The sequence below is a fragment of the Populus alba genome, chromosome 1 (assembly GCF_005239225.2).
Source record: "Populus alba chromosome 1, ASM523922v2, whole genome shotgun sequence".
In the NCBI taxonomy this organism is placed as follows: domain Eukaryota; kingdom Viridiplantae; phylum Streptophyta; class Magnoliopsida; order Malpighiales; family Salicaceae; genus Populus; species Populus alba.
The window spans coordinates 15207904-15232606 of record NC_133284.1 but is presented as its reverse complement, the minus strand read 5'-3'; the positions used below and the strand labels follow the sequence as shown (position 1 = coordinate 15232606).

Here is a 24703-nt window from a genome sequence, read left to right as displayed (position 1 = left end):
AAACTAATTACAAAAAAATCTAAGTCAACTAGATTAACATGCCAAACCAGGTTAACTCGTCAAACTCAAGATTCGTGTCATGAGAGTGAGATAACTAAATAGAAAAAATTTAATATTTAAAAAACTAAATTAAAAAAAAAGATTAATTGAAAAGAAAAAAAAAAGCAAAGCAAAAAAAAATATATAACTAAAAGCATCAGTTTTTCACTGTGACACAATAAAAGGCATATGCTTTTTTAGTATAGAGTATAACATTTAGGTTTCTAGTTTAAAGGTGTATTATTTTCTTTTTGTTTTTTGAAAAAAAAAAAATACAAGCCTAACACGAGCCCGACTCTAGCCCACAAGCTTGAGCTTTTTAAATAGGCTGAGTGTGGCATGAAGAATGGACTTTTCTAATTTTTTTTAATCTTTTTAATAGCTTTTTAGTTTTTTGTTTAGCTTTTTTATATCATTTGAGTTTTCTTTTCCAATCCCATGTTTTAATGTTGGGGTTTTAGTTAATTTTATTATTTTAATAATGGGTTGATTGTGAATTGATTTTTTATTTTTTTATTTTATTATAAAAATTAAAAAATTAATTCAACCCAATAACCTCTATAGCCTGGATTGCAAGTCTTTTTAGCTCTTTTTTTTAATTTTTGTTTTTTTTAATTTCATTTGTTAATGTTGAGTTTTTGATTAATTTTTATCATTTAGTATTGAGTTGATTATAAATTAATTCTTGTATTTTTTATTATATTATAAAATAAAAATTTAATCCAATTTAGTAAATTCAATAATCTGAGTTGCAGGTTTTACAAGTTGATAATGGTGACATGACTTTTTTTTCATTTTTTTTATGTTTTTCTTTAGACCTACTTAATGAACAAATTACGTCAAAAGTAATTCCTACATAATTTAATTTAAAACTCATGTTAAGCAAATGATTAGGTTAAAATCTTTCAAGTTTGAATCGTTGTATCGAGTTTAAATAATAATATTAAAAGAAAATTATAAATCTAAATATTATTCTTTATGTTCTAAAAAATGTATTTCCAACCATTAACAAAGAGGGATGCAATAAACTAATTCTACTACAAACTAAAAAAGACACGGGTGCATGGTTCAAATTTGTGAACCTAGTACACGAACCTCATGTGCTGTTCTTTATTATTTTTATTTTTTTAATTATTTTTTTTTCCACCAAACCCTTCTATAGCCTAAATAAAAGATATTAGGCTTGAAATTATAATACTCATATAACATTTAGAGATAAAAAAGACTAAAAATATAAAATATGAAGACAATTTATGATTTAACTCCGTATTAATAATAATTTTAATTTTAATTTTAAAGTTTATTTTATTTGTTTTTTAGTTTTTGAATTAAAAAAAAATCACTGGAAAACATCCTAATTATCGAAATGCCACAATCCAAACAACAGAAAAGAAGGACCCTTGTGTAATCGAGTTTCTCTTCCTAAAAGGATTTTAATGAATATTATTTTTTCCTTTAAATATTATTAAAAAAGTACTCTGGTTCGGTTTGGTCTAATGTACAACAATCTCAATATTTTTTCCAGTTAAAATATAGTAAATTAGTCACGTATATTAAATTTTTGTTTTTTGTTTTTTTTATCCAACTCTCATAGTACCGCGTGGTGTAAACTAGTCCATAACTAAATAAATATAATATATCGATTTCTGTCGCATTCCAAGACGAGTGACTGAAGGTGACATCATTATTGTGGTGTGCCGACAAGGAACGCAAACACCGTGTTTCAAATTCCAAGTACACGTGTATAGAAGTTGCTTTCATCAGAGGGGCAGTTATGTCCTAGACTATGATCCTCTAATTTGCACGCTCGCCCATCTTCATGCGTGTATGATAGACAGATACGATGCGTTCACAGAAGTAGTATGTATGTATGTCCATGACTTGGATTACGTCATAATCAATATCATGTATTAATAGTAATGAATGATTCATGCCGCAAATCATCATCATTTAGGCACCGTTTGTAAAGTACTTTCCATCACTATTATTAAATCAGATCTGGAACTGTTCCATCGGCTCTCGGATTTCATGAATCAATTTAGATTAATTTAAAAAAATTTAAAATTTTTAATATTTTATATAAAAAAAATTAAGAAAATATTCCATGTAAATATAGACTGATATATATTATAAATAATAAAATTTAAAAGAATATTTAAAAAAGTTTTTTATCCCTTGTTGAAGAGATATTATGTTAAACTTTTTGTTAAAGTATTTAAATCAAAAGAATTTTTTATTCACATTGAAAAACATAGTTTTTTTTTAAACATAAAGTATGTATACTCATTGAAAAATATAGTTTTTTTTTCTTGTGACATAGAGTATATAAATTCCACATTAAAAAAAAATAAACATTTGTTTTTAATCGGAAACATATATTATATATACTAATTGGTTTCAAATCCTATATTAAAAAAAACATAATTTTTTTCTTGTAAATATAGAGTATATGTACCAATGGGTTTTAAATCCCATTTAAAAAAAACATTAGTTTTTTTTTCCTGTGAACATACATACATACATATATATATATATATATATATATATATAATATATATTTCAAATCTCATGTAAAAAGATATTATATTATCATTTTTAAATTGAAGTATTTAAATCAAAATGATTTTTTTTTATCATACATTGAAAAAACAAAACTTTTTTTTGGAGCATATAGTATATGTACTAATGGGTTTAAAATCCTACATTTGAAAAAAAAAAAACATCGGGTCTCACCCGGGTCATAGGTTGACCCGTTTGGTCTACTAGTTTGGCCGGGTCGTTGCATCAACCGGTCTTTTGACAAACCCGGGACCGGTCCAGTCCCCGGATCGAACTCATACAGGTCGGTCCAGGTTTAATAACTATTGGTTTCAACCTTATTTTTATTAAAATTAATTTTTTAGTACTTTATATAGTTTTAATGTGTTAATAAAAATATTAAATTTTAAAACATATTTTTTTTTAATATTTTTAAATAAAAAATATTTTAAAAAATAACTATTACTATACTCATAATAATAACAATAATAGTGGAATTATCTTATAAGACTCTGTGACTTTTTTTTTTTTTACTATTATTTCTCTTATGCGTGATTTTTTGCTATGAAAAAATCAATATAATAATTTAGAGCATCACTCTAAAGTAAAAGACATAAACGAAACCAGAGAGGAAGAAGAAGAAAAAAGAAAAAGAAAAAGAAAGAAAACCTAACAGTTAGTAGGACCTAGAGTATCTTCGAGAGCTGGAGATCATTATTACAACCCACAATTGGATGCCGACAAAATATTTACCTTGCTGGCTTTCTCCTTGTGTGGTGCAATTAAAGACAGAAACATGGCCTCATCTTTATTTGTCCTGTTGACAAAAAGTTTGTAACCTTTTCCTCTTTAATTGCTCAAAAGATCGATAAAATATCTTCAAATATATTTTTTTAAAAAATTAGCTTAATTACATGGGTTTCTTCTGTTTAAGTCGAGGCAAAACTCCAAAATATTGTCATATAATGTCAAGAAAAAAGAAAATCTAATTTATTGTCATTATATGATGTCTTTGTTCTTCAGCTCCTTAGCTCACACCCAGTTACCTAGGCTAGGAAAAACATTTCAACAAGCAACGACAGGCATCTGTTTTCTCACATGCACATAGTGCATGCACTCAAAGATTCTACACCAAAAAGAAAAGGGAGGTCTTTTCATTATGTTTTGGCTTAATTCTGAGTCCAAACACACAGCATTTTCTCAACATGCATGTTCTTGATTCTACAAAGATTACACCTTCGATCTTCACCTCTTATCCCAGGTGAATTATGCCTTCACTCTGCGTTCCAAACCCCGACTCCACTCGCTTTCTGATATAGAAAACCCCAACACATTTTCATCTTACAGAGATGCATATAATATATGATACATAAAAAAAACCCTTTATAGAGAGTGAAAATAGAGCAAAATTCCTAAAACCCCAAACCCCTATCGGACCAAAGTGATTAAAGAGGTTGCTGCATTGTCACAACTACGGGGCTAGTGACAGTGTGCTTTCCATCTGCCCAGATTATTGAACCACTCTTCATGCTAGAGGCCCCAGGTGCGAGCTTCACTGCTGTGGTTTCCACTCTAACAAGGAAGTTCAATTTCTGCCCCACCCTCCTGAACACAAGCTTCTCCGGCTGCACGGTGACCGAAGTCCCACCAGGTGGCCTAATTGTAACTTTGTACACGGAGTTTGCATCCCCGACATTAGTCACTGTCCTAATAAAGTGTGCGGACATCTGATGCTTGCCATATTGTTGGAACACAACAGTTAATGAAGGGTAATTCAAGTTCCCTGCGTGGCCTGCCCTTTTCGCTCCACTGCAATCTGCATTCCTCCTCCTAGTGACCACTTGAATGTTGGTGAGTGTATAATTTGAATTGCAAAGGAAATCCATATAATCAAATGATGAAATATCATAGATCAACCCAGGATGCATGGCCTTTTGCGGGTGAACATGACCAGCACCGTAATCTAACACAGTAGAAACATTTCCAGTGGACTCGTCAATCATTTCTTCGCCTCGATTATCAACAGTATACGCAGTTGTCATCAGTGCCGACCTTATCGCTGCCGAACTCCATTCAGGGTGAGCTGCCTTTAACAAAGCGGCTAATCCGGAAACATGTGGACAAGCCATTGATGTGCCTGAAAGAATGTTAAACTCAATTTTTCGCCGGTCAGACGGAATCCCAGAGGGTCCGACTTTATCAGGCCAAGCAGCGAGTATGTTCAAACCAGGAGCAATAACATCAGGCTTCAAAATTTCAGGGGACTCGGGATTTGGCCCTCTAGCTGAAAATGAAGCCACCACTGGTGCAGGACGAACATTAACTCTAGTCCCTCTAAAAACAATAGTAGCAGTAGGTGGTGACGACTTTGATTTAGAAGCCGCAGACATGTACTTCCTAATTTCATCACCACCAGAAGCACCAACAGCAGTAGCAGGCAAAACATGACAATCAGCGACTAAACCTTCACCATCGAAAGCCCCATTTGCCAAGATCATCCCAACCCCTCCAGCTTTCTTCACAACGTCACCTTTAGCAGCCCTTGAATTAATCCCTCTATCACACAACACAATTTTCCCTTCAACCAACTTGGGATCTAAAGAACCATCTAAACACAATGAGCTAGAATACTCGTCTCCACCTCCACTACTCCCAGAATAAACCACTGGATACATCTTCCCTGGAGCCAGGCCTGGCCCACCATAAAGACTTACACCAGAAACCACTTTCCCGTTTCCAAGCTTAACATCAGCCGGAAAATCCCTATCAATCGTCCCAGCACCAACAGTAGTTACCCATGGAGCTACATTAGTAACAGTTAAACCTCCGGGTCCACCGTTCCCAGCACTAGCTGATACAAAAACCCCACGATCCACTGCTCCAAAAGACCCAATTGCAATGGCATCTAAATAATAAGGCACTACGACGCCTCCAACACTTAACGAAATAACATCAACCCCATCAGAAACAGCAGCATCAAATGCAGCTAAAATGTCAGAATCATAACAACCGGCATTCCAACACACCTTATAAGCAGCAAGTCTAGCTTTTGGTGCCATTCCTGCAGCAACCCCACGTGCATACCCAAATGTTGATGCCGGAAACACGTATCTTCCGGCAGCAATGGAAGCAGTGTGAGTGCCGTGGCCATCAGAGTCACGTGGCGACCGGTACTCGGTCGTTTCATTCATTTTGCCATTTGTTGCCTCGTATCCATTGCAGAAATAGCGAGCTCCTATTAACTTTCTATTACAAGAACTTGAAGCGAAGTCTCTACCACTAGCACAAACCCCTTTCCATCTTGACGGGACAGGACCCAAATCCCGGTCATTGAAGCTCTGCCGTTCAGGCCAAATACCCGTGTCGATAACTCCAATCACAAGATCGGACCCAAAATCCGACTCTTTGAGCAAACCAGCTCCGTCGGTTGTTTTCAAGCCGAGGAATTGAGGGGAGCGCGTGGTGTGCACGTGACGTACTCTTTCAGGGATGACAGCAATGATATGAGGGAGAGTCTGGAGCTTGAGAACTTCGGTAAGGGAAAGCTTGGCAGAGAAGCCATGGAAAACGGTGTCGTAAGTGTGGAGTAAAAGGGGAGTGGTTCCAGGGAGGAGGAGGAGAGAGAGGAAGTGTACCATTGCTGGTGGTGGAAAAATTAAGGTTTTGAGTCATGCTGACTTGGACAATGAAGGTTCTAGGTTGCTCATTAGTTGAAGAAGAAGTTGCAATGGCGAGGAGAGACAGAAAGGAGAGGAGAGAGAGCATCGTGAAGGAATGGAAGTGGGATTGATTTTGAGTTCTGCTACTGACTGAGCTTAAAGTGAAAGTAGTAGAAAAGGAAGCATGGAGAGAGAGAGAGAGAGAGTGAACATGTCCCATTGAACAAGTTGGGGTGTGTGCAAGCAAAGAGACAACAAAGTTTGTGTCTTTGTAATGGGTTCTGTTGCCTCTTGGAATTTTTGATTTTGGATTATTGTTGTTATTATTATTATTATTATTTTATTTGAGTGTCACATGAAATATTTTGGTGGAGTGTTGTTGATTTTAGTGTTTAAATTGTTTTTTATTTTTAAAATATATTTAAAATAATATTTTTTAAAAATTATTTTTGATAATTAAAATAATTTAAAATAAAAAAATAAAAAATTAATTTTTTTAAAAATATTTTTAAAATATAAAAATGTAAAGCTTTGTTACATGGGTGGATAAAAGCTTCGTTTCATTGACAAGTGTAACATAAAATGCCCCGATGGGAAATTTTTTATGTTGTTCCTGTTAACATATGGTCAAATTTAATAAAAATACTAAACAATTACCTATGATCTAAATATTTTTTATTAGGTTCATAAAAATTTTGATTTTAGCCTTAACATGACGCATACCTGTAAAATAGCTTCTTCTAAATTACGGAATAGTTTGTTGCTAGATTTTTTTTTAATTGTATTAATATCTCTTTATACTCTAAGTATACCCGGTTGGTTACTATTGCATGTAGTAGCATTTTTTTCTGTCTTCATTTTTTTTTTTTCCAATTGTGTTCCTGTATGCCCAATTAGTCAATTTTTTTTAAGAAAGGAAAATTTTAATAATAAGGAACCAAAATGAAAAAACATGAAAAAAATATCATGACTAATCTAAAATCATTGAATTCTGATTGAGGAGAGAGAATTATTAGTTGATATTAAAGATTTATTTTAGTGTTAAAGGTTCCATTTAAAGAGCTTAATAATAATTGTTTTTATTTCTAAATATTCATTAAAAAAAAGACTGAGTTCATTTTTTTTTCTAATTAATTTTTGTTTTATCAAGTGCTTTTCGAGTTTTTTAGTGTTATTGAATGGTTTATAAAGATTTATGGTGATATTTTAAGTATTTTTAGGTAAAAAAATAGTATTTTTAATAAAAAAATTATTTTATTGATTTGTTTTTTATATTATCTATTGTAACTGAATTCTGGAAAGTAGAAGACAAGTCCTCTTGTCTTTTTTTGAAAATAAGAAAATGGTTGCTATGGCTAAAAAAAGTAAACAACCAAAGCCAATAACCTACCAAATCGATTTGTCTCCTCTTCATTTTTTTCAACCTTTAATTTTGGACGTTACAAAAAAATTGAAATCGCTAAGGTGTCATCCATTAGCTCTTTCAGCTTTAGCCTTTGTGGCTTCATACCAGCCGAAACTTGAAAATCATTCAAATTCAACACATTAAATTGGTATTTTTAAATCTTCCTTCGATAGCTGCAACTGATAAAATCAGTGAGCTGATGCCAAGTTGGAGTATTTTCTGTTAAAAGAAAACGAAGATGAAGAAGAAGAGAGAAGATATCCATCCAAAGAAATAGGATAGTGCTTGTATTGTATTCTTAAACAATAATAAAAAATCATATTATAGAATTTTATTAAAATAACTTAAAATATTAAGTTGAAATGGTTCTTTGATATGGTATTAAAGTCTTAATTACCAAACACAATCATGAGTTCGAATCTTATTATTCCTATTTATTTAATAAAAATTAAACACAAGGTAATATTATTCTATACAAGTTTCTCAAGTCCAAAGGGTCCTTATTTTGATAAAGTGTGTTAGCGAATAATATAAATTATATTTTGGGATTTTATTTAATAACTTAAAACTATTGGGTTGATAACTGCAAGTATATTTATAATTAATTATAATTTTATTTTTTTTATTACAACAATGGTTGTTTTTTAAATTAAAAATATATTTTTATTTTTTAAAATTATTTCTGATATAATATACTTTAAAACAATACAAAAATAAAATAATAATAATTCAAAAGCACTTGAAAAAAACTATTTAACTATGATGCAAATGCCATCCACTCCTTCGACTTGATTACACACCATATTAGCTTCTAAGAGGGCCAATAATTCTTCCATGTACATTGTAGATTTTGTCGAAGTTTCTCGTAAAGTGGTTTCTTTTTCATAATTGATGATAAATTCTTAAGGTGGGACCAACTGCCATGTCTAGGACAGTAGTCTATGAGGTTGAATCATGATTCAGTTTTTGAAGATTGGACAAATGCTGGGCCTTTTTCTGATTCACATTACAAAGACTTTCAACGAGACAGGAGATGGTGGGGAAGACACGTTTCCACAGCGCCTGCGATGGAGAGATCTTTGAATTTGAATGGAGACCACAGGGAAAAGAGAGCATAGGCAGTGCTTTACTGGCTAGAGGCGAGAAAATAGAGAAATAATATGCCATCATTTGTCAAAAAGAAGGATTAAATATCTAAGATACTTACAAGACGGAATGGAGGAATTACAAGAGGAACAGTAATATAACTGGTTAGATTTTAAATTTATTTTTTAGAGGTTTTTGATTTGATTTTTATAAGTTTTAGAGTTATTAAAGATTTATATGATTGTTAATTTTAAAATTTATAAAATTAGTTAAGATATGTATAAACTGATCTGAATAATCATATTAATAATAAAAAAAAAAAGAAAAGAGAAAACTTTAAAATTTGGATGCCGGGAGAAGGCAAGGGAGGCCGATGCATTTTACATGCAATTATTTAGGGTTTCGTTATTTGCGGGAGTAAAGATGGGGAGAAAGGCTGTGGCCTTTGTTTGATGCTTGAATCAAAGCAGAAGGCTTTCAATAAATCTTAGGAACTTTTCCCATGTTTTCCTATTCTAATCTCTTTTAAGCCCTTTTTCTTTTTCCCCTGAAGCAACTTGAAAAGCTAAAACAGTGACGTAAAAGCTACGAAGGGAAACGAAGGAAGCGCGGGAAAGTTTGTTGTGTTAGGTATTAATGGATATTTTTTAAAATAATTTTTATTTGAAATATATCAAAAGAATATATTTTATTTTTTTAAAATTATTTTTTCCAGCATATCAAAATAATTAAATAAAATATCTTTAATTTTTTTTAAATACCATTTAAAACCCAGTTCTAACTTCTAACCCTGCTTGCTTTATTTTACCTTTCAATAGCATATACATCAGATGTCCGTAGATTTTTCCCTCATAAATATGCTTTCTTTTCTTTTTCTTTTTTCGAATAGAATTCTAGTACAAGAACAGTCAAATATTTCCATTTTCAATAATGAATTGACAGCAAATCTGAGAAAAGAAAAATATTTCAACGTGGACCTGTATGTTTGTGGGAAGAAGGCAAATTAACATTTTATATGGTCAAAGGTCAATTGAATTGATTACATAAGAAGAAGCAATTAGGGGGGGTGGGAGACCCATGGGTTTCTTTATTTGATTGATACAAACTGTTTAAAAAGTAATTTAAAACAGTTTTTTTGGAATTCACAATAATTTATTTTATTTATTTAATTTTAGTTTTCACCCCATTTTAAGTTTTTAGTTCAAACCAGTTTATACCCTGCAGGTCGATGTTCAATATAATAAATCGAAAATTATATATTATTAATTTCTTTTTTTTTAATATTTTTTTATTATAAATTTCACCAATAACTCATTAATTTGGCCACAAAGGATTCAATCATTATTTTTTAACAAAATTAAATTTGATTTTTGTCAAACTGAGCATTAATCAAATTTATTTCCTAACATTGTGACGATCCAATAAAAATAATAAGGATGTGCATAAAAAATTCTAACACCTCAAGGATCCAGTAAAAAAAAAAGAAGAAAAATTTTCAAGTTAAATTAAAACAAAAAATTGAGGTGATTCATTGTTCATTTGACCTTGGGGTTTATTTGGGATTTAGTTTAGTGATTTGTTTTGACTGAGGTTAGGGGATCGCATGGTGTTGAGAAAAGAATTTGTAGCTTGTTTTGTTGAAGTTAAATAAAATTTTATTAATTTTATTTAGACTTGAAAGATCAAATTTGATATAAAAAAAGTGTGAGCGATCAGAATAAATGAGAAGTGTCAAACTAGATAATGTGTGCAAACTTTGCACTATCTTGTGAAGGAATCCACCATGCTCCGATGGAGCGTGTGGTTTCCTTCGATGTTAGAACACCACCGTCTTTGATGGTGTTTAAAGCTATTCGATGAGGTCATTTATGAGAGGTGATGTGTAATGATAGATGAAGGATGACGAGGGTTCAACAATCTTTCCTTCTTCTTCTTTTGTTTTTTTTTTTTGTTTTATCTCTCTTATCATCTCATTACTTATCACTTTGATATGTCCAAAATTGCAATGTAAACCTCGTGTTAAATACCAAAATTCCCAATAAAAAATAAATTTAAAGGAAAATATTTATCACTACAAAGTGAAAGTTGTCATATTAAATAGTATAAAAACTTGGAAAAAATAAAATAAATCAATATGTTAAAAAAACTGATGATCAGGGATTAAACATAAATAACTTGTGGGAATTTAATGAATGACATTTTCATAAATAAAAAGAAAAATTTCTTCCCTCTCTTTAAAACAGCTGATGGTAGGGGGAGAGAAAATCTGGGATTTTTTTTTCTTCCTCCTTCAATTCTTCCATTTTCTCATAATTAGATTATAAAAAGGATGCAAGTTACATGAAATTCTATCAAGAAACACAATCAAAGTAGAAAATTTAGAGAGAAGGAATGAGAATGGGAGTTGGGGAGGATAAAGAGAGAAGTTGTAGCAAGTATGTGTAGAAACACAAATTTTCTACCAATCAAATTTCACCATGTGTTATTTTATTCTTTAAAAGAAAGGATAAAATAAAATTGAAATAAATGACATACATGGAAAACAAGTGAGCCTTCATATATTTCTTGGCTAATGAAAAGTTGATACTTGGAATGAGATATTCAAGATATCTTGTCATAAATACAAGATCCCATCAGATATCTTGTCATAAATGCAAGATCCCGTCAATAAAGACCAACCAATAAAATTATGCCATGTGGCATTGGAAAAGGACTTGAGAGCCCCTACAGATCTCTATAAATAGAGGCCTCAACCTAAAGGGATTGGATTCCTGGAGATACAAATTTTCTTCAAGTAAGGAAGCTCTCTCTCTTTCTCTTCAAGCAAGGAAGCTCTCTCTCAAAGAGTTCTCAAGCCCCTTCATCTACGCTTGAAGTCTACAAAGAACGAAGCTCTGTTGGATCAAGCCAAAACGCCCCATAAGAATTCTTCAACAACACTTTGAAGACAAATTAAGGTACTCTTCAAAGCATCAAATCACAACATCTCGCTTCGCAATACACGCCCAAATTCACGTTCTTGCAAAGCACAAATCTTGGCTTGATTACTCAAATAAATCAAGTCACCATACATCAAATCCAAGGGAAGAATCAGAGGATTGCCATGTTCTTTTGATAGAATATATTACATAGAGATTGTACCCATTCATATATTTAATAAAATCATATATTTGTACATGTGTGCTTGTTTAATTTCAGGTGCACAAAATTGTGTCTGCAGTATGATTTCAATAGAGCTGATGTTAATAGTCCCTAGAGATCAATAAATAATTTAACAGAACAAATACAAGGTATGAAGGGTGTGTTGATGGCAAGGAAGAAAGAGAGATAGAGAATCAAATAAATGCATGATTATTCATCATTAACTCATCATTCTATTACATGTCTTTATAAACTATTCTAAAATGTAACTTATTCTTAAGGCAGAATCCAGAGAACTTCAAGAACTTTAAGACAGTTCCCCTCTTTTTGTCTTCTCTTATGATAGCTCCTGCTCTTTTAGATCGATCTTATTCTCAAGGTAGAACCCAGGGAACTTTAAGCAAACATCATTAGCAAATTCCCATGTTGCCTCAGATTGTGGCAAGTTGTTCCAGTGAATCAAAACCTGAGTAGCATCCCAATTTCATTTCTTAATCATCCTTCTATGTAAAACAAATTGAGGCAGTAACTCATGAAAATGGGGAAAATTCTTCTGCATAATTAAGTTTCCCACATGCTTCTTCAACTAAGATACGTGGAAGACAAGGTGAATTGTTGTAGATGAGGGCAAGTTCAGCCTAAAAGACATAGCTCTAATAATCTTCTTCATAACCATGTAAGGGCCATAATATTTAGATTCTAATTTCTGTGAAGTTCTCTAAGCTATTTAGATGCCAATCTGTGTTAGGCTGCCTGCAAATTGCTCCTTATAACTTTCAGCAAATTGCAAATTTAAATGTCTTGTGTTGATCAGTTGATGTTCAAATACAGAGCAAGAGATGGAAACAACTCTGTATAAAGAACAAAAACTAGATATCCAACACCATAGCCCACTGCTACAGTTAAGAACAAAAACTAACAAAATGACCCAAGTAAATATTATACCTTTGATTTACTAATCCATTTTCCATCAGCCCATTCCAGATGAGGCCTTATCTTTGAATGACTAAGCTCCTTGGCCTCATGTCCCTGCTTAAAAAAGTCATTGTATGATTGTATCTCCTCCCGGATCTCCAACCAAAGCCATAACATGCATCTACCCTTTCCAGCAACTCGTAATCTCTGTCTGCATAATGAGGAGGTGTGGATTGAATGCAAAGAGAATCCACGATCGTTTTCTTTGTTCCAGCCTCATCACTATTTCGCGAGCTCAGACACTTCACCAAGAAAAGTCTTATCCTCGTTTTTATCTTATGACAATTGCAGGCAACCAAATATCACATATATTATCTTTTTCAAGGTTCACCTATTGTTTGCCGCTGCATTTTGGGTCGGACCCAGTTGTCATCAACCCAATCCAAATGAAGCCTTAAATCTTTGGCATCAAATTCAAGAACATCATGTGGGTTATCAAAATAAACCATGTATCACACTCCCCATCAAGAACCTTCTTTACAGCACCAGACCACCAGCCATCTCTAAGACTTGCATCAATGACTTCGTTTTCATGAAAAAACCAACCATTTTCCAGTAAATGTTGCGGGGCAAAGGCCCAATGAGATGAGGGTCAACTTGTTCTACAAGAGGAGCAAAATCATCTTCAGTAACCAAAGTTTTGTATTGAACAATTGTTTTCTTTTTCTTTTTTGAAGCTGATTTTGCAGTTGCTTGTGGTTGTGGTTTCGGGAATTCTAAAATGGTAGCTAAATACCAAGCACCCCTAAAACCTTCCTTGTCACTGCTTACTTCGACTTCCTCACCTTTGTTAGTCTGGTTTTGCTGTTGAGAGTTTTGTCAGGGTTGAGGATTCGAATCTAAACCTTGTTCAGCCTGCTGCCGCCGCTGACAGTAGAAAAAAGAAGCCCGTGGTACCAGTTTGCTGTTGAAAACGAAATTTAATGCCACCATAGATCTTTCTTCACTCATTAACATTATGATCTTCAACGATTGGTTTGTCACCGATTAAAATCATTTAGGAACTTCTAGTCCTCATGATTGTATAAATGTTCCAACCACGACACAGTAAATCTAGGTTGGAGCCATTGGAAGTTCTCCTATAGCTAATGTCAAATGGTTAATTTAAAGAAAAGGGTTTACGTTTCTCTCAACCATAACTTTTGTAGAAATAGATATTTTTGTAACTTTGTGTTGAAGACCACCTAACCAACCCTAGGCTCCTTTTGGGGGCTTATGGCACGTTTTTCATACTCTGTGTGTGATAATCATAACTTTTTAGTTATGTTGAAAAAGATATTTTGATGATTTTATGCTATGAATGGCAAACCAGCCAACCAGAGGCACCTTTTTGATTCCCTGTGGTATGTATTTGCATGCCGTACAAAAAATGATTAGGAGAAATATATGTTTAGAGAGAGGATTCAACAAAACAAGACTATAAGATGATTGAAGGATAAAATTAAGTCACAAGGTATCATGAAGTCTTCTGCATAATCCAGGAAACTGTCAGTATACGAGACTTTGTTTTTTCTTTCTTTATTTTCCGGGAATGTTATATTTTCGTTTATGTATATCAAAACGTAAAGCAACAATTAATTAAATGCCGCAAATTAATAATAGAACTTGTGGGGAAAAAAATTTAGAGAGAGAGAGAAGAGAATGACAGCAAAGTATCTGCACTATTGCCATTCAAAATGGTTATGATTTGATTCCATCTATACACTTGTCGTTTACTCTTATCGTAAGAGACAAAGGAATGATGGTGATGGCGGAGCAACGCTCATCTAATCGAAAGATGAACAAAATATCGTCTTACAGATCATTTTTATCTGCTGTTTCATTTAACATCTACCCCACTGTTTACTTTCTCATGGCACTCTACAGCAACCCTTTCCATTGAACTTTCTGTCCAGTACAAACTCAGGAGGAAAGAAATAAAAGGAAAACTAGGAGTAAGAAAAGTTATGAAGACTAGGAGGCTATTGCCCAGTGGTTTTGACGAGGAAGAGGTTTATGACGCCGGCGGAGGTCTTCTAGGACTCGGCGAGTCTCATGCCGGCCGGCAGTAGTACTACAGTGCTTATAAGATTTTAGTCTTTCGTTGGTAGATGCTTCTAGTTCTCTCATTTCATCCAAAACTATCTGCCTATTTCTGCACTCTATGCTACAAAAGCCTTGATCACCCCTGCAATCACAAAGATTCAATAGCAACTTTCAGAAAGCTTGTCGAGAAAATCTTAAATATTGGAAGAATACAATTTAATTCGTATGAGATTAATCCATATGGCATGGCTATCTAATCCCAAGGAATGGTGAACATCGTATGGTCACCTGTACATGTAGATATCTTTGTCTGGGCTCAACATCTTGTTGCACAAGTTACACGATATGAGGTAGCAATAGTCAATGGTGGTAGCCCGGACTCGAAGACGCTGTGTTTTCAGAGCAGATTTTGTGACAACATTAGAATCTCCTTCTAGTAAAAGGCTTTGCAACCCAGCAACCACTAAGCCCTTCCTCGAGCTTGCACAAGTGGATTTAGCCATGGCTTCCTCATTGAAACATCCTTCCATTTTGAAGGCAAACTTGAGTTTTTCTAGCATTTGCTGTGAAGAAGAAGATAGGAAAGTTAGTAGTAATGTGAAATGTGAAGGGATGGAGAGATATGGTTATATAAAAGCAGATTGTGGCCACCATGTCTTTAAAATAAATAATAAAACACCATATAGTACAAGAAATAGCAACAGGAAGCTTAATTTTCATTACTGTGTGTTGTTTTTCGTGCAATTCACATGCTGATATAACCTTCACCGCGTTTGTTTGTTTCTCAAAAGTAATTTATTATTAAATAACTTGGGAGTTAAAGCCTTCGAGCATGTCTGTGACCCACCAAGAGTAAGACTCAGCTTTTTGTCTGCTGTCCACTATAAGAAACGTGAAAGTTGTGAAAATAACAAGGAATAATGGATTCAGAACTACTGTTGACTTATAATTTAATGGCATTGATCGGCCGGAAAATAAAATAAGATAAAATCACACCGCTGTTTTTGACCTCCTGAACATGAGGCATCATGGAAATGTTTGGGCTAAGAACTTGCAGGCCAGTAGTTTGGGCTGATTACTACATCTAGGCCACCTTAGTATCCAACAAAGTCCAGTCCAGAAGAATATCATGCACCTTTTGGAACATGCCACGGCTCCGTTAACAATATATATATATATATATATATTGAATAGAAGTAAGAAAATATATTTTATGAGTCTAGGTGAGTGAGTAAAATTCTAGCTGTCCCAAATTCTTTATAGATTTCAAGTCTTTTACTATCACGCTACACTCCGATTCGAATTCGAGATCTATTGTGTAAATTTTAAGCTTTTTATCATCACGTTACGCTCTTTGAGGGTATTCTGTTAAAAATATTATCATCACCTCTCAGGAAAAACGAAGCATCATTGTTCCTCAATGATGTTCATAATTCCAGATTCTGGAAAAAGGATAATTTTTTTATTGTAGGATAGAATAACTATCGAGCATATCTTCAAGTTGATTCCAAAATGATTAAATTGACAATAGATTATCTGTATAAACGTCAGTGATAAGTACGTGCCAATAAATAATGCAAAGATGCTCTGCCTAAACTTCAAGAGCATACTTAATTAGTGGAGTATAAGGCTAGGTAGATTACCACGTCTGCTTTGACATTAAGTTAAAAAAAAGTTGTTTTAAAAGAAAAGAGAATTATTACTGTTCAAAGGTATTTTCATGACAAAATATATATCCTCTGATTGTGGGGAATATCTGATCGTGTTTCCACAATTCGATAAATTACACGTTTTTTTCTGGCTTTTAAAATTGAGAATCGGCGGGCTTTTGCAATTTGCATTGGAACAATTGTCTGTCAAGCATAGTTATTGAAATTTAAATAATCAATTAGTGAATAAAAAATTAATCTTACAATTTTTTTTAGTTTTTTTATTTAAAAAACCCCTAATTTTTTAAAATTTAATTATTGATTTATAGTGATTAATAAAAGGTTGATGATGATGTAAATTAATTCTTTAATCTTTTAGATTTTAAAATTCACTATAAAAAAAGGGTGAAAGAAGTTTTAAATTTTAACTTTTTATATTTTTATATATTCTTCTTCACCTCATATTTTAATGTTTTTTTTTTTTTTTTATCATTTAAGTTTTGATTTTTCATCTCCAATCTAGAGCTTAGGTTTATCTTATTTAAAAATATTTGAGTTTTTTATTTTTTAGTTTTAAATATTTTGTTTAGAAAATGCATTTAAACTAAGATGATCGAAAATAAAATATCCATCGTTCCAAATGATAGAAGAATAAGAGATAGGGAGACTTTTGTTCATATTAAATAATTACATAGTTAAAAGCTAATCGCATAAGGCTAAAACCAAATGCTTTGGTTTTAATCAATAATCAACTGAAGACATTTGATGAAATTAAGTGATGATTAAAGCAACTTCGTTTAGAATATGAATCTCCTAAAAACAAAATAAAAAAATCAGAAGGTAAATCAGCCAGTTAGCCAGTGATCAAACATTGCTGTGCGCCAACAATTAGCCCGCCTTTAATGAAGCACGATAAAAAAAATTAATGAAAGAACACAACCCCAAAAATATTTAGAGATCTAGCATAATCTTACAAGTTCCAGTTATTATTTATGACTCACATGTCACGATTGATATATGTGAAACACAAGTCACAGCAGTTGTTATAACAATTGCGACTCGCTAAAGAAATATTTTCAATATGGATGATTATTTTTGGTTTGGTGTGGTTTGATGCAGTTCTCATATATATATATATATATATATATATATGAACTTTGATTTACAGTTGATTATTGTGTCATGCTTACTCATTGATAGAATGTTGGTAATGGCGTATAAAATAGTGTCTGCATAGAAAAGTTGCGTGCGCAAAGAGAGATAGTGTTCATGAAAAATTTGTTCACTAAGAAGAACACGTTGGAGCTCATACGGGTAATTAACAAGTAACAACACAGTAACAGGACATTGATATTGCCTAGACATTCTGGACTGCATGCAGTAGCATTAGCTCTTCTACCAAACCAAACTAACTTTGATAAATTTCAAATGCGAGTGAGCAACGAAGATTTAGGTTGTACCCCAAAACTTCTAAACCCATCCTCTATGGTCTGTACCCCGGATTGTGAAAACAAATGCTTCATTTCTCTTTACCAAAGTTCAGCTACGTGTTTGCTACTGCAACTTTATTTTGATGCTGTAGCAGTGTATTTTTTGAAGAATTTCTCCAAACAGGTGATATGAAACTGCAAGAACAAAAAACCAAAAAAGAAGGAAAAGATGAGAAAAGTTGCCATTGATAGAAGGGCTTGGTTGAGTTGATGATTGCCCGGACCCTTCATCGGCTTTTGCCATTTGCATGCTCGAGAAAATTCTTGAAGTTGCAACCCGCAAAGGACTTGATCTCATTTGCTCTTGATCATCCAATTCGCCTCCTCACCAAATTTTCACCTAAGATCGAACTTGGGAAATTACAACTTTGCCTCTGTGAATCTACTTGATACTCGTGCATTGAATTCAAAATTGTCAAAAGTAAAATACAAACGCATCCAAGATATGCACCGTGTCTAAAATTACATTCAAATACGACTACAAGTATAGCTGAATGAGCTCATCACTGACTACAGATGGAGTCAATACACCAAGATCAGTGAAGAGCAAAGTAAGATACTGAGGAGGAGTATAATCCCAAGCCGATGTCTCAACCTCGACCTTTGATGGAATAGGAACCCCAAAATCAATAGGGCGTAAGGCAGGACCCATGTCTTTCTGGTCCAATGGATAGAGACGAGCAAACTGCAAAATAGAGTGTCAATATGTAACTATAAGAAATTTGAAAACCAAACCCATAGGCCAAACTCCAATGTTAAATTTCTGTTGATAATAAAATACTGGTTCAAAATATGTGCTGCCTCCAGCTGATTGATTACCAAAGAGTTACCGTTGAACGAATATCTATTTAACCCTAAAGGTACAGATTGGCATACCTTGTAGCTTTCAGCAGCCACATAAACAGGCTTATTCATGCTGTGGGCAACCAATGCAATCTGGTATGTTCCCATCATGTTAATTATACCTCCACTTTCAACCACTCCATCTGCTCCAACAAACACCATGTCTACCTCATCCATAGTATATGCCACAGCAGAGTCTATAAGGAGTTTCACAGGAACATCAAGCTTGGCCAGCTCATTGGACAACCGTAAGCCTGTCCTATCAGGCCTTCCCTCTGCAATTTACAAGTATGAAAAGTTAGTAAATTGGTAGCCCAGTATAGAAGCACATAAAAGTAAAGGTCGGTCTCAAATCTAAAGGTCAAAGACAGAGCAGCTATACATTAAAAACAAAATATGTAGGTAATTATGCTGAAAATGAGCGGCACCAGTTTCCTTTCTTGAGCCCAACACCATGCTTAACAGATGGGCAAAGCACATTTCAATTAAGATTTTTGTTTCTCTTTCTACTCATGCTTTTTACGAAGCAAATGGCGATGAGAAAATATGCAATATGCAAGTTACAAGATTTGTGCTAATAAATGTTCAAGGTGATGTTAAGTAATATAGGGACACTCTAAGCAGGTGCAAGAGTGTTGAGAAACAAAACCTGTGCAGAAAACTCTAAACAGTTTTTTACTTTGAGCCGCTGTTTTCAGAACTTCCATCACAACTCTGGAGAAACCATGCACCAAAATAGTGCAACCATCAAAGATAAAATCTTGACTAAGCATGGCAATGATCCTGCGCGCCTATAATATCAAACAACAATTCCTTCTACTCTCAATATTCATATGAATAGCAGCATATGGAAACAACCCGGTAGCAAAACAATGGCGACATAAAGCTGTAATTAGCTAAAATACCTTGCAAGATATCTCTCCAAACTTCTCTGCACGTTCAATCAAACGAGATTTAGCTGAATTAAAGTCCTCGTATTCTAAAGCAGAAGTTCTGGTCACATACCGCATGAACAGATCGCAACCTGCTGTCAAAGATATGGAGGTTGTGTCCCACAACTGGAAACAACTACCAGTGTAAATCATCACAAGCAAACACTAAAAACAAATCACATCTATAAAATCCCTCTTCGTTGATTAAAAATCATTGTTAATTACAAAGAGTAAAAACCTTACTTTCCAATTCTAGGCACATAGCTGTTCTTCAAGATCAAAACTTAATCACAACATCACAATTAGCACCAACTGAAAAAAAAACCCTTAGGAAGCAACAAAACACACTCACTTTAAGCGAATCAGAGGCCTTTTTAAGCTCAATCTCAAGCTCCATCATAGTAGTAGCCTGACAGTTCCTAATAACAGCCGCAAGTGCCCTAATCGCTGCCACAGCCTCCGCCAAGTCAGGCTGCCTCCTCCAGCTATTAAACTCATCGATCACACTAAACGGCTTTCCAGCGACTGTGGGGACAGCGGTCTCCGGCGCGCCGTCCGGGTCACTGCCGGCGGCGGCCTGGGCCTGGGCGAGCCAGTCGCTGGTGACGACAGCGTGGTGGGCGGCGCGTGTCTGGTAATAAGCGGAGATGTTGTTTTGAGGGTTAGGGTTTTGGAGAGTGTCGGGCATGGAGAGAGGCGGTGGAGATGGGGGAGTGAGAGTGTCGGGAGGGTTGCGTAGTTTGGGAACGGCGTCGTTCTGTTGCTTGTCGAGAATGAAAGACGCCGATCTCCACCACATTTATGCGAGTGTGTTTTTGTGTGTCGTTTAAGTTTTTATGGGAGGGGATAATTCCGGTGAGATGTTATTAGAGTACAGTAAAACTATAAAAATTAACAAGGAGGGAAGCTGACGCCGTGCACAGCCCCTCTCTTCTCATGTTCTGGCCCTTCTGGGAGGAAAAGATCAATTTGGGTTCTTTCAACGCCCACCAAATCCCACCATAGATTATACAAAAGGTTTGGAATTTGGATTAAGAAAGTATTCTTCTTGTAAATATTATCTGTAGATAATTTAATTTTAATCCAAAAACTCTCCTATTATGTTTAATATTATTTAATGAAACGAATTATGTGATGCAATCGAGAATGTAATAATGTATTAACATGGAAATAACACTTTAATTTCTTGAAAACTTCACAACAGGCCCTCTTTTTTATTGTTTTTACAATCCTATTTTTTTAATAAATATGTTTTATTACAATAGTCCCTATTTTTTATTGTTTTTACAATCATAATTTTTTTATAAATATGTTTTACTCCCTATTTTGAAATGATCTTACAATTAAGTCCCTTTGTAACTCATTGTAAAAATCATGCTAGTTCATTACCAAGTTTTATTAGATAATGTGACATGTATGTGATTGAGTTTCACAGTTAGTGATTCTCCATATTAGGTTCGTTTTGTTTTATATAAAGTATCTTGTAAATGAAAAATATTTTGCATATAAAATGTTTTCTCCTAAAAATATATAAAATAAATATTAATATTAATAGTAAGATTACGATGATAAAAAAGATGTGATGATTATAAAAAGTAAAATAAATATAGTAGTTGAAATAATTAAAAGATATTGTAAGTAATTACTATTCATAAAATACTTTATAGAATTTCATGAACTAAAAATATTTTTTAATAAATAAATTATGTTTAAAAAATTAATTAATAAAAATATTTTATTAATTAATTTTCTATAAAAAAACAAAAATTAAAAAAATATTATCTAGAAGCGAACTATACGGGCCATTATATAATCATTTGCATGACATCTCAGATATTTGTTAGCGTTTGGAAGAATATAAGAAGTTTAGGCAATGGTCAATTCACGTCCAAAAAACTAAGAACAAAGAAGCTCCTGCTTAAGATAAAAATTACTTATAATATAATAAATGAAAAAAAATTAATCCCCTTGGTGATATTATTGTACCTCAAGAGATATTACTATTCATTATAATTACTATTTTGTTTATTGATCATTTTATTTTTTGTATTTGTTTTGAGAGTGAGGTTGGTCTTTTCACCATGATATAAATGTTTTTGAGAATTATATGGGTTATTTTGATAGTCATGTTTCTTAATGCACAATAAAATTATTTGTATAAACCTTTAATAAAATGATCAAATGCCTTACACACATAGACCTTTTTGTATTTTTATATTTGATAAAATAGTATAATTGCTACATTATCTTTACCGTTTTGAATTTCTAAATTTGGACTTCAAGGTTTGGTTGTATTTTCATTCATGATTTATTTGTTATGATTGTTTAGTACTAAAAATATTTTCAATTTTGTTAAAAAAACAAATGAAAAGGCTGATGATGCGTGCCTCGCACGCATCAACCACTCCACCACCTTCTGGTGGTACGTACAACTGGCTCTAGTGATTGTAACTGTGATTCCGCTATATTATTTTATTCATCTCGGCATTTTCTTCCTTTTTAGGTGGTGCATATGTGGTGTTTCGACGTCGTTTGACCTAAAATTGCTTTTTTTTTTTTTAATTTATTTTCCTTTTCATTCTTCCTTAGTTGTGTATTGGCCATGCAAAAAATCATATCAACCTTTTTATTTAATTTTTTCTTTTGATTTAGTCCCTCTTCCCTTATTTTATAATTGTTTTGTTTACATTGATTATGTCTAATTGGGTTTTGTTTTCGATTCCATCCCTGATCATTTGATTTTTGTAATTCATTTTCAAATTCGATCCTCATTTTTTTTAATTATTTATTTTATTTTAAATAATTTTCTTGAATAATTTTCTTTTTAATTCCATCGATACACATCTATTTTTATTTAATATTGGTCAAAACTCTTTGTCTAATATTTTAATCATTTTCATGTATGTGTGAACATCAAGAGATGAGGCTATAAATCCCTCTTGATGTTATCCCCAAATTATCAATTAAGTCCCTATTATTTTAATTTGTTCAGTTGAAACCAAAATTATTCAATTGCAAAGCAATTAAACCTGTTGATGATCTGTTAATTTTTTCTGACATGACATTTTAAATATATAATTTTTTTTTCTGACGATGTGGTTCTCCAGTTAAGCAAGTCTTGCTTCAAAGATTTCTGATTTCTCCCTAAAACCTTTATCGTTGTATACTCCCTGAATCATTGCAGAACAAATCTCCACAGCTGTGAATCTGTGATCACTAATCTTTAAACAAAAATGGTGAAACAAACACAAGAATCCTCCATCGTTGTTGGCTTCGATGGCACTGGAATCACCGCCTGAAGTTCCTAGTTCATAATGCGCGCAGCTATCATCGGAAGCATTTCTATGGCTTGAATATTTAATGTTCATAAATTTCATGATGAAAGGACGATGATGTCGACAACGATGGTAACAGAGGTGTACAGGAGACGAGCAAGAGCTCTTTGAGGCAAGGTTGTCAATTCCGTTTCGACAGGTGTTTCGTTTTTTCAATTGGAACGGAATGTTTTGATTTCGGAGCGTTTCGATGTGCCGTTTCGGAGTTGTACTGTTCATATATATATATATATATTCACAAATATAATTCAAATCAAGATAAATTATGCATTACAAAGTACAAACACAATGTCAAAGCAACATAATTTTAAAATTTAAAAATATTTCTAAATAGTCAAAGATTAAATATAATTTTCGGAATTTAAAATATCTGTGAAGCTCATCAACCATTCTAGGCCATATGGTATAGAAACTTGGATTGAATTTTCGGGATTTGGACATGGTAGCAGCAGACAACAAAGTTGAAGAACAAAAGAAACAAGGGCAATGGAAATGTGATGTGATTTCTGCCAAAAGAAGTAAAAACTGCATCTGCAACCAGTTTCAATCAGCTCAATTTGCATCTGCATCTATGAAATCTAACAACACCGTGACATCCAATTACTTGAGCAGGAAGATTCAAATCACAAAAATATAAACAATCACTTCACAGGCAAATCATCTTCGTCTTCAACTTTGCCTGTACCAGCACTTGTTGTTGCTCCCTGCAGCTTCGACCTTGCTCTCATCATTACTCCCAACGTCTTCAATCTCATCCCATCCAACATCTTCAATCTCGATTTGCCCTGCCCCTCCTCATTAAAGGCAATGCCCACTCAACCCCAAAATTTGCAATTCTGGCCACCCAGAGAGGACAGAACACAGGGGAACATAACGAACAGGAGGACAGAGAGAGAGAAAGGGAAAGAAGACAGATACAAACGAAAAACGAATACACAGAAAGTGAACGAAAGCAGAGAGAGACATGGAAGGAGAAAAAAACCAGAGAAGAAGATCAAGAACAGAGAGATAAAGAGAACCCATGAGAACACAAAATAAACGAAGAAAGATTTCTGGGCTTTCTTCCAGGACTCCAGCAAAGGAATGTCTGTTGTCTCCTAAACAACAGATCACCCAACCACCCAAAAACAAAGGAAACAGAGACGGACACAAACAGAGACGGAGAGAATAAGAAAAGCAAAAAGAAACCAAGCAAAGAAAAGCAAGACCAGAAGGGTGAAACAGAGACGGACACAAACAGAGACTCGATGGCTTTAACCCGAAACGGAACACCTGGATTTCGGCCGGAACGTTCCGGCCGAAATTTGACCGGAATTTCCGGATCAACCCGAGATTTTAAGTGAGGTGAAACTTGTTCCGTTTTATTTCGTTTTTTTAACTGGTACAAGACATTTCGGGCATTCCGGCCGAAACGGAACGGTATTAACAACTTTGCTTTGAGGGATAGAAGATATAGGCAAGTTTCTTCGCCGTCGTTGTAGTTTGCTTCTTTAGTCTCTTAAGAGAGAAATCAATTCATTATCTATGTATTAAGAATGATTGAAAAATCATGATTCCTATTGTAGATTCATTAGCTTGAAAAGGAA

At 33.6% G+C, this 24703-nt stretch overlaps 3 protein-coding genes and 1 pseudogene across 3 annotated transcripts; all 4 read right to left on the bottom strand.

Moving 5' to 3' along the window:
• Positions 1-3701: 3701 nt before the first annotated feature.
• Positions 3702-6478, bottom strand: LOC118034879 (subtilisin-like protease SBT1.5). Its single transcript, XM_035040311.2, has one exon. It carries the CDS (start codon positions 6213-6215, stop codon positions 4023-4025), a length of 2193 nt encoding a protein of 730 aa, XP_034896202.1. The 5' UTR covers positions 6216-6478; the 3' UTR covers positions 3702-4022.
• Positions 6479-14479: 8001 nt separating this feature from the next.
• LOC118034880 (FCS-Like Zinc finger 17) lies at positions 14480-15494 on the bottom strand. Its single transcript, XM_035040312.2, has 2 exons — positions 15157-15494; positions 14480-15010 (listed from the first exon to the last, which is right to left on the bottom strand). The coding sequence occupies exons 1-2, from the start codon at positions 15426-15428 to the stop codon at positions 14797-14799; spliced, it is 486 nt and encodes a 161-aa protein (XP_034896203.1). The 5' UTR covers positions 15429-15494; the 3' UTR covers positions 14480-14796.
• A 2886-nt stretch (positions 15495-18380) lies between these two features.
• LOC118034882 (uncharacterized) lies at positions 18381-20822 on the bottom strand. The gene is made up of 5 exons (XM_035040313.2): positions 20135-20822; positions 19756-19908; positions 19500-19641; positions 18884-19125; positions 18381-18692 (listed from the first exon to the last, which is right to left on the bottom strand). Exons 1-5 carry the CDS (start codon positions 20579-20581, stop codon positions 18486-18488), a joined length of 1191 nt encoding a protein of 396 aa, XP_034896204.1. The 5' UTR covers positions 20582-20822; the 3' UTR covers positions 18381-18485.
• A 2936-nt stretch (positions 20823-23758) lies between these two features.
• Positions 23759-24703, bottom strand: part of LOC118037303 (uncharacterized) — a 3449-nt pseudogene continuing 2504 nt past the window's right edge.